Source organism: Nicotiana sylvestris, chromosome 12, assembly GCF_000393655.2.
Source record: "Nicotiana sylvestris chromosome 12, ASM39365v2, whole genome shotgun sequence".
Taxonomy (NCBI): Eukaryota; Viridiplantae; Streptophyta; class Magnoliopsida; order Solanales; family Solanaceae; genus Nicotiana; species Nicotiana sylvestris.
Genome location: NC_091068.1, coordinates 51,370,822 through 51,381,625, shown reverse-complemented (window position 1 = coordinate 51,381,625; position 10,804 = coordinate 51,370,822). Strand labels below are relative to the sequence as shown.

The 10,804-nt window shown below is 38.5% G+C and overlaps 1 protein-coding gene across 1 annotated transcript; it reads left to right on the top strand.

The window, feature by feature from the left end:
* The first annotated feature begins 1,619 nt into the window (after positions 1-1,619).
* On the top strand, positions 1,620-2,228 carry LOC138883024 (secreted RxLR effector protein 161-like). The gene has a single exon (XM_070163681.1). It carries the CDS (start codon positions 1,620-1,622, stop codon positions 2,226-2,228), a length of 609 nt encoding a protein of 202 aa, XP_070019782.1.
* Positions 2,229-10,804: the final 8,576 nt, after the last annotated feature.

Here is a 10,804-nt window from a genome sequence, read left to right as displayed (position 1 = left end):
GAAGTCACAATTTACATGGTGCACACCCTCACGCCTGTCACCTAGCATGTGCATCACCTCAATACCAATCACACAACACGTAATTCAGGATTGAGTTACTTATCTTGAACAAGCCAATTCCAATACCGAGCAAGCCAAGCGATGTTCCAAAAATGCCATCCCACGCGTAGCGACCTCTGAACGGCTCAAAACTAGCCAAACACAACTCAAATACATCAGATAAAGCCTAAGGAATCAATTACAATTGATAAAGATCGAATTCTAAATCAAATCCCAAATTCAACCAAAAATTATACCCGGGCCCGCACCTGGAAACCCGGTAAAACTCACAAAATCCGACAACCCATTCAATTACGAGTCCAACCATACTAGTTTCACTCAAATCCGATACAAATTAGTGTTCAAACTCAAAAATTTATATTATAACACTGTAGGCCAAAAACCCCAATTTTTATCTCAAAATACTAATTAAATGATGAAAACAATGATATATTCATGTATATAACCAAATCTGAGTTAGAATCACTTACCCCGATGAATTTCTTAAAAAATCCACAAAAAATGTCACAAACCGAGCTCCCAAGGTCCAAAATGTGAAATAATACCCTAAGTCTAATTTATATAGTACACCCTCTGACCTCCGAATGTGCGGTTCGCACATTTCCAAGTGCGGTCGCACCTTTCCAAGTCCTGCGGTCGCATAAAAATTGTGCGGCCGCACTTTACAACTTCTCTACTACCAAGCTTCAGTAAATTGGCCATAACTTTCTTTAAAGATGTCCAAATGATAATTTTTTTACTTTTCTGAAAACTAGACACACAATTCTATAACTTTTATTTTTGGGTCATCTCCAAATTCCTTGTGGATCAAAATATATAAGCTTCTGAACTCGGACCATTAAATCTGCAGAACTTCCTAATGTGCGGCTGCACATAAAATTGTGCGGTCCGCACTCCTCCTCTGAGGTCAGCATATTTCTGTTGCGTTCCCCACTTTTATATGCGGTCCGTACCTCTCCTTCGTCTCATCACTCCAAAATGTGATGTACGCACTTCCAAAAGTACTAGAACAATATCAGAGTGCCGAAATACCCGGACTCGCTGAAAACTCACCTCCGAACACACCCGAGGCCCCCAGGACCTCAAGTAAAGGTACCATCAAGTCCTAAAAATACCATACAAAGTGAGTCGAGCCCTCAAATCACATCAAACAATAACAAAAAGATGAATCACATACCAATTCAAGGTTAATCAACTTGAAACCTCAAACTTCTACAACCAATGTCGAAATCTATCAAATCACGTCCGATTGACCCCAAATTTTGCACACAAGTCATAAATTCCAATTTCCAAAATTGGAATTCGATCCCTATATCAAAAGGTCAACTCCCCGATCAAACTTCCAAACTTAAATTTTCTTTTTTGCCATTTCAAGCCTAATTAAACTACAGACTTCCAAATAATTTTCCGAACACACTCCTGAGTCCAAAATCACCATATGGAGCTACTCATACCTGAAAATTACCGAGCGAAGTACAATTGCTCAGAACGACCGGTCGGGTCCTTACAAACTATATGAGGTGAAACAATTTCTCTCTCAAAATTTTGATATGAAAGATATGGATGATGCATCTTATGTCATTGGCATTAAGATTCATAGAGATAGACAACAAGGTATTTTAGGCTTATCTCAAGAAACCTATATCAACAAAGTTTTAGAGAGGTTTCAGATGAAGGATTGTTCGCCAAGTATAGCTCCTATAATAAAGGGTGACAAGTTCAATTTGAATCAGTGCCCAAAGAACGAGCTTGAGAGGGAACAAATGAAACATATTCCATATGCTTTTGTTGTTGGAAGCTTAATGTATGCTCAGTTTTGCAATAGACCTGATATTGCATTTGTTGTTGGAATGTTGGGAAGATATCAAAGTAATCCAGGTCTTGACCACTGGAGAGCTGCAAAGAAAGTCTTAAGATACCTTCAAGGGATAAAAGACTACATGCTTATGTACAAACAATCAGATATTTTGGAGGTAATTGGCTACTCTGATTCAGACTTTGCTGGCTGTGTTGATTCACGCAAATCAACATCAGGATACATTTTTATATTGGTCGGTGGAGCTATATCTTGGAGGAGTTCCAGACAGACTCTAACTGTTACTTCCACTATGGAGGCTGAGTTTGTTTTTTGTTTTGAGGCTACCTCACATGGTGTTGTAAGCACGTGATTTTTGACCCTCCCCGAGAATTTTCACATTTTTAGCGTGAATATGTGAAATTGGGTCTAGTATAGCTATTTTAACTATTTTACTTTATTTCATTGCAAAAAGAAAATTTCAAAAAATATATATATAAATTTTAGTTTATGTATTTCTCATAAACTTGAAAAATACAAAAATTGCACTTTATTTTTGTACTTTATATAATTTCGAAAATTACAAAAAAATATAGTTCTATTAAGGTTTTATAGTCATTTTTAACTTTGAAAAATACAAAAATATTACCTCATATTTTATCTTAATATTTAAAAACGAAAATTACAAAAAAATAGTTTTATTAATATTTTGTAGCTATTTTAAATCTTGAAAAATATTTAAAAAGATATAATTTTGTTTAAATACTAGTATTATTTTTGGTAGTTATTTTGCTTACATAGGACTAGTTAAGCAACGTGTTCCTATTTCTCGGGTCCGGGCAAAAGAATAATATTCGGGTTCAAACTACCCGGTTTTAGGCCTAATTTTCGGACCTAGCCCATAATAAACCGTGTCCAGGACACATGGGGAACCCCACCACGCGTGGGGGACATATGCCTCGAACCCCACCACGCGTGGGGCTCATTTTCATGGGCATTGAAACACGGACGAACACAATGAAAGGGGGGACCAACAAACAAACTTTTAAAAATTGGGGAGAGACCACTGTGCATGGGTTTCTTTCTCTTTTATAAAGAAGAAAGGAAGGAAACCTGCAGGAGGAGGAGGAACGAACAGGGGACCTGGGGATTTTTTTTGGAAAAAAACGTGTACTGTTCACGCTTCTTCTTCCTCAAGAAGAAGAAGCAAAAACCCTAGACATTCCCGGACTCCACCATCGTCACCCAACACCACCCGTCCCCTCCAACTCCGTCAACTGCTCACGACCACCAACCAAACACCAGTCCGTCAACCTGCTGCCTCAAAACCACCATGGACGACCACTAAAAACTCCCTCCATCGCTGCACTCCGACGACCTCAGCTGTTCGTCGTCCCAGTCCGGCCGTCGACCACTACCCAAACCAGTCGGTTCTACTGCATCGCCACCACCAAACGACTCCATAACCACCATCGTCAACCTCCAGCCCTCCGTCGATCAAGCACTCATAACCACCCGACGCCATAACCACCATCGTCAACCTCCAGCCCTCCGTCGACCAAGCACTCGACACCACGCACCAGTCCCGTCACAGCCTCACAGTCGACGAAACCAGTTCCAAAACCAACAAAAACCCTCACCACAACCCAACACCACGACCAACAGTTTCCCCCGTCGTCAAGTCCGCCATTTTCAGTCCGCCATTTTCAGTCCAAGGTCATCAACCTCCAAGCAGTCGTAACTGCGTTTCGCGAGCAGTTGTGGGTCGCTGCGATCCCGCCTTGCCGAGTTTTCTGTTTTCCGTCGAGGTCCGGTACGTCGAGGTGTTTGTCCGAGGTTTCATCATTATTCCTCGTCGAGTGAGGTCCGGTTCGAGTTCCGTAGGAAGCACTGTTTGTCGTTCTAGGATTGTCGAGGTTCGAAGGTTGGTGTTCTTCATCCTTTGTTTCATTTCATTCATTTTGCATATTATGGTTCAAGGCAATAAATGAAAATATTCGATATGTATGAATGTCAACCATGCAATTTTGTTGTTGTGTCAAAAAATGGTATTTTATGTTTAGTTACTGCATGCTCAAAGTTAATGTGAGCATATGAACGAGGTTATTCTATTTTTCATTTTTTCATGGATATTATTACCGGTTAGAATCGTTTTTTTGTTTAATCTCGGATGGCTTCACTAGTAGGAAATTGTAGTTGTTTTAAGTTTGCCCTTAAAAAGTGAAAATGAGACGAGCCTCGCAAAAAATAAAAAGAAAAAAAAAGAAAAAAAAAGGCACAAGCCGCGGGGCCCTCTAAACGTATATATTAAATACTTAGATTCCGGGACGGGCCGTTTAGCAAGTTTCACGGCCCTACCCCAAGAATAATAATGCGCTAGTTGCTTTAGGCGCGCCTTTAATAATGTTATCTCCCTAAACTCGGGTGCACATTTATGTGACCCAAATCCAAATCTCAACGGAGTCGAAATATGTCTTTAGTCACGGGCGCATTGATTGTGGCGTGGCCCGAGATGCATTTCCATGACGTTGTAAATTCCTTTTAATAATAAATGAGACGAGCCTCGACAAACAAAAATGTAGAAGCTGCGGGGCCCTCTAAATGCTTGTTTAAATTACTTAGAATTCAGGAGGGTTGTTTAGCGAATTTCACGGCCTCCGCAAAATAATAATGCGCTAGTTGCTTTAGGCGCGTCTTTAATAATTTAATTTTCTTAAACTCGGGTGTGCATTTCATGCGACCCAAATCCAAATTCTAAAACATCAAATAAAATATGTTTCGGATTGTGGGTGCATTTCATGTGACACAGTCCAAAGATATGTTTTAAGCGATGTTCACATTTCTTAATAATAATAATTAATAAAGCGGTTAAAAGATAAAATTTGCACATGGTTCATAATTGTATTAAAAATCAGATAAATAAGCCGAATATAACAGTTGAGCGACCGTGCTAGAACCACGGAACTCGGGAATGCCTAACACCTTCTCCCGGGTTAACAGAATTCCTTATCCGGATTTCTGGTACGCAGACTGTAATATAGAGTCATTATTTTCCTCGATTCGGGATTAAAATTGGTGACTTGGGACACCCTAAATCTCCCAAGTGGCGACTCTGAAATAATTAAACCAATCCCGTTCCGATTGTCCTTTAATTGGAAAAAACTCCCTTGCGCCTCGCGGGTGCGGAAAAAGGAGGTGTGACAGCTCTGGCGACTCTGCTGGGGATGATACCCAGAACCACTGGTTCAGGGTTACGAATTCGAGCTTGAAATAATTGTTATTATTTGGCTTTATTTATTATCTGGTTTTTTACGTGTTTGAGCCTGATGTGCTAAATGCTGCTTTTACTGCTTTGATATTATTTGGACTGTATATATAAACTGTGTCGAAACCCCTCTCTTCTCTCTCTTGAGGAGTGCACGCTGGTCGTGGCTTCTTTCTGTTAGTGTCATATACCAAAATAGAACGAGGATTCGGTGGAGTTGCAAAATCGGATGGCCTTTTGGTTACCGGTACACAGCTCCCATCCTTGGCTCGAGTTGTCCGCTCGGGTAAGCCAGGTCTAGGAACAAATACCCAGGTTATCAACTTAGAATAACTCAGCTTCATGCCGGATCCCTAGTAGGAACGTTTATTTGCATCATGTGCATTTGACTTAGGGGACTCAACACAGGGGTTGGGTCCGTCTAGGACAAGCAACCTGAAAATAATAGACCATCTTTTGGCATCCTAAGTGCTACATGTTGTATTTATTCAAGGGTGAATGGGTCGTTTGGCGGACCAATAATAGTTGCGGACAAATAACACACCTTGTTAGGTTGATCACATTTAAATAAGAAGGCCGCACGTTTTTCCAGCATGATGTTATTTTAATCAAAGCATGGGGAACATTGGTGGAATCCAAGAATTCTTGGAATTCCCTATGTCCCCCACGCTTGCTTTTTGGGAAAGCACATGGGGAACATTTGTGGAATCCAAGAAGCCTTGGAAATCCACTATGTCTCCCACGCTTCATTTTGGGAAAAGCACATGGGGAACATTTGCGGAACCCAAGAAATCTTGAAATTCCCTATGTCCCCCATGCCACATTTTTGAAAATATAATAAATATAAAAAATAAAATATATATGTATATATGTATATATAAAAAAAACGTTGAAAAATTCAAAAAAAAAAAGATTTTGTTTGTTTTCATCATCATCCACAAGTTAGAAATAGTGGAAAAGAGGAAAAAATAACAGTTTATAAATGTGAAAAAAACAAATGTCCAAGTAGTGTCGAAACTCTGCCGAATTTTTGAGAAAATAAGGAAAATATGTCTTATTAGTTAGTTTTATTAACAACAAAGGAAAAGTAGAAAAAATCATCATTGTTTGGTTTTGTTTTTCAAAAAAAATAGTTTGTCTTGCCATAAAAAAAAAGTAAAAAAGGGTCTTGTTTTTTAAAAAAAAATATGTTTATTTACTTGTTTATGAAAATGCTCAAATTACAATAATCCAAAAATACTTTCCATTATTGATTTCTTTAGAAATTCTTTCTAATTGTTTAAAAAAAAAACATGTATATATAATATAAAAAAAAATCCGAAAATATTTTGATTCTTTTTCAAAATTGAAAAGAAAATTCAAAATCCAAAAAAAAAAACATTTTTGAGAAGCATTCCTTTTATTAAAAGCAAAATTCCGAAAAATATTTTTCTTCTTCTTCTTTAGAATAAAGAAAAAAAAGAGCAAATGAAAATTCAAAAAATATCTTAGAAGTCTTTCTTTTAAAAGAAAATCAATCAAAAAAAATACTTCCTTGCTTCTTTTATTTGCCTTCCTTCGCAAATTCAAAAAAAAAAGTTAGTTCATCTACTTATTCTTATTTGCCTACTTATTCTCAAAGCCCGAACTACGCGGGTTTGATTCTCACCGGATGTGAGATACGTAGGCAACCCTCATCGGGTCCAACCCCACCTTTTGCTAAAATAGCTAAAAATCAAAAATTTTAATCTTGTCATAAATAAGTCGGGTGATGTCCACCCCACCTTTTGCTAAAAAAGGCCAAAAAACAAATAATAATAATAAAAAAAATACATGTCAAATTTTAGTTTTGTCATAAAGAAGTCGGGTGGCGTTGTTTTATCAAGACATAGCCGAATGTTCCCGAAAGGGACGCCAGAAGGCTGACTTTGCATAAACAGCCACCTTTGGGTCATGTTTAGGATTTTGGTCCAGTTGACCCACACAGCCTTAAAAAGCTTCGTCCCCGAGACGCTGAAGGGCCGTGTTTTGCAACACCAAGTTTATCATAATTTGAAAAAAAAAACAAAGAGTCGACGGTCAAGTGAATACCGTTCAAAATTTGTCATAATAAGCCGAGCCAGCTTCGGCCGCGTCTTAAACCGTTCTTGCCGAAATAGCCTTAGAGTATCTTTCAGTTGTCGAAAGGTTATTTTCGTAAAAGAATGGACAAGTTTGTAAAGTGTCAAAATAATCCTCCCCGGCCTCAAAATTCATGTGAAATTTGGAAGGGGCCACATTTGCAAAAATAACCATTTGGTTGCATTTGTCGAACAGAGAAAGGGAGCTGGAATTTTGTTTTTTTTTTTTTTTTGCCAATCTTTTGATTAGAACATGCAATTTGTTCGATTTTCAAGTTTGCGGGTCATCTTTAAATCCTTGAAACCCAGTTTGTTCTAATATGAAAATTGAAAAATGTTTACTGTTGTTTATCTTTTATTGGCACGAACTACGCAAGGTCTGATTCATGCGGGGTCATGATACGTAGACAATCTCCATAAGATTCGACCACAACAAAAAAAGAAAAATGAAAAAGAGCAAAATGAAAAAAAAAAAAAGAAAAGAGAAAGAAAAAAAAGAAGGAAAAAACAATGAAAAAAAAAGAAAAGAGAAAGAAAAGAAAAAAAAAACATCGAAAAAAAAGAAAAAAGAAAGAAAAAGATGTTGTCAATAATGAGGACCGACTGAGTCCATTCTAACATGTTTGTTTTGCAAATAAGTTAAGGTGGTTGGTTTGTGGTAAGCCGGACAATGACACCCAGAATCATTTACTTGCACATCATGGTGCGCACTATGCTGGGATCAGGCCGATAACAGAAGCACTCAAGTCCTATTGGGAATTTGCTTACAGAGGACGATGATATTAAAGCTGGTAATAGTCCTGGCAGTATTGATGCGAAGCTCAAGTGGCTAAGATGCCAGTTTTGATAAAGTGGGAGGACGCTCCGTTCCTTGGTTAACAAGAAGGAGGCATTTGGTGGCTTATTTTGTTGTCATTTCCGTTGTTCGGATTATTAGGATTGTAATTCGGATTTGTTTTGCGTCAATATCTTTCCGCTTATCTTTCCGTTTTGTCATAGCGGTTTGTTTAAGTTTTGTCCAGGTTGTTTAAGATTTTATTTCGTTTGTTTATTATTCAAACCATTTCACCGGTAGTCTAGCACAAAATCCAATCTTTTATTATTTCTATTCACCTTTTTGTTTAGTCATTATCATTTTTGTTCAGCGCCGATTCTGGTGACATGACATGCGCACACAGTTTGGGCCTAATCTTTAAAGTTAATCATAAAACCCTGGAAAGGCGATCAGACCATTTAAAGAAAATAAGGACGGTTTGAGATTATTCAGAGCTCGAGTCATGTGGAACTGGGGCAAGTTAAACACAAAGAAAACCGTTAAAGAAAGATTCGCCTAAATTGGCATGAGGGTCATTCATAATAATGAGAATGAGAGTGTCGCCCAACGGTGCTTTAGAAGTGACAAATGAACAAACAGATGTTGAATATAATTGTCAAGTCCGGCACCATCGGAAGAGCTATAAATCTATGGTTTAATTGTGTTGTTTGCACTTGGCATGTGTTGAAGACTGGAATGACGAAGGCATTTTGTTCTGCTACCCAAACACTTTATCCTTCGTTACCCCTTTTGAGCCTTATTTATTTTTCTTTCATACCCCTCGTTCGGAATTAGTAGCAACGAATAAAATACGCAAGCATGGCGGATAAGAGAAAAGAAAGAAAAGAAAACAACAAAATGGAAAAAGAAGAATAAAAGAAAAAGAGAGAAAGAAAAAAACGACAAAAGAAAATGAGAAAAGAAAAAGAGAAAAGAAAAATGATAACAAAAAGCAAAAAAAGGAAAGTCAAATGGAAAAGAGGAATTGGGAACTACGTTTGACCTGATTCCTCAAAGAGGATACGTAGGCGCTTCACGGCTCGGTCATAGTTTTGAAAAATGAGAAAAAAAATCAATTAAAATATCCCCAAGCAAGAAACTGGGGCAAAAGTTGCGTTTGTTGTAAATAAATCTAATTCCGAAGGTTGTAATTAATAACCCAAAATTAATGCATTTTTTGAGCCTTTTATACCCTTTCTTTCTAGCCCTATCCAAAACCCACATTACGGTCCAAAGAAAGACCTTCTGACCAGCCTTCAAAAGATGCCAAGTCAGACAAATGAAGAGTCTTACCGGCGAACATAACATTCTGTTCCACAGCATAAGGGACTCTAATCTCCAGTAGAAAGAGTCATGCCGACGACACTCCAAATCCCCAGCTGGAAAATGATACAAATGAGAGAGTCTTATCGGTGAAAACCTTCACAGGCACCATAAGGCGATGAAAGCTGAGAGAAAACCAAAATGAGAGAGGCTTGATAGTGAAAACCCTTCGGGCACTGCAAGTCGAATAAGATTGGGAATCAGATGGGGAATCGCCAATTGAGGATCTTGAAAGATGATTGGCGGTAAAGGATAGGCCACATACGCATGTCATGGCCATTAGAGTCGGTATCTGCATTTGATAGGGTTTTTATTTATAGTTTCTTTTGTTAAAGAGTCATGTTTCTTCCTTTGTCTTTTTATCCTGTTCCCTTTCATCTTTTTCCTTTCATAGAAAAATCCCCAATAGAGTATGTCTGGTCAGAACAGGTATGAAATGACTTCAAATAGGCCATCAGCTTTCCAAAATGAGATCTGACTAGTACATCCAAGTGGTATAGTCAGTAGGGAGCAAACGCGAGGCCAGTGTCAAGAAAACATATCCCCAGCAAAGGGAATTGACAAAAGGATTGACAAGCGTCAAGAGGGATATCCTTGCCAAAACCAAGGTTATAAACCTCAAAGCAAGGAGAGCAGTGAGCATGATTTGGCGAAATCAATGCTAGACTAAAAGGTCGGGGAAAATGCCAGTTTCCAAGCTATGCCACAAAAGAAGAGGGATATCCCCAGCAGGAAGGGATTATCCCCAGCACATAATATCATCCCCAACAAGTTGTGGAACACAAAGCAAGGAGGGAGAAAGGGAAAACCATCCCAGCAGGAGTATCACAACCAACCACCATGTTTTAAACTAACGATTTTGTTTGATTTGAAACAGGTAAAGGAAATGGCATTGATGCCAGAACTGCGTGCCACAAGGGATATTATCAAACTGGGGCAGAAAATTTTCCTTCCATTTAGAAAATTTTCTGGAAGTCGGGTACCCCCAGCTGATAACATTTACCCCCCAACAGGTAAGTAAATCAAGAGAGGTAGTCTTTGAAGGAAGAAGCTATGCAAAAACAAAACAAAAACAAAAAAAAGGAATAAAAAAAAAAGAGAAAAAAAGAATAATAATAAAAATGGGGAAGGTAGAAAAGGAAAATTCATCCCAATCCCCAGCAAGTATTCAAGGTGAGACATTTTCAAATCTGAAGGATATGTTGGGTTCATCCGCCCTCGAATAGATATTTTGGGTTCATCCGCCCTCGAATAGGATATTTTTGGGTTTCATCCGCCCTCAAATAGGATATGTTGGGTTCATCCGCCCTCAAATAGGATCTGTTGGGTTAATCCGCCCTAAAATAGGATCTGTTGGGTTATTCCGCCCTCAAATAGGATCTGTTGGGTTCATCCGCCCTCAAATAGGATCTGTTGGGTTAATCCGCCCTCAAATAGGATATGTCGGG

Excerpts from the sequence above, each read along its gene's own strand:
- LOC138883024 (XM_070163681.1), top strand. The coding sequence starts at position 1,620 with ATGGATGATGCATCTTATGTCATTGGCATTAAGATTCATAGAGATAGA.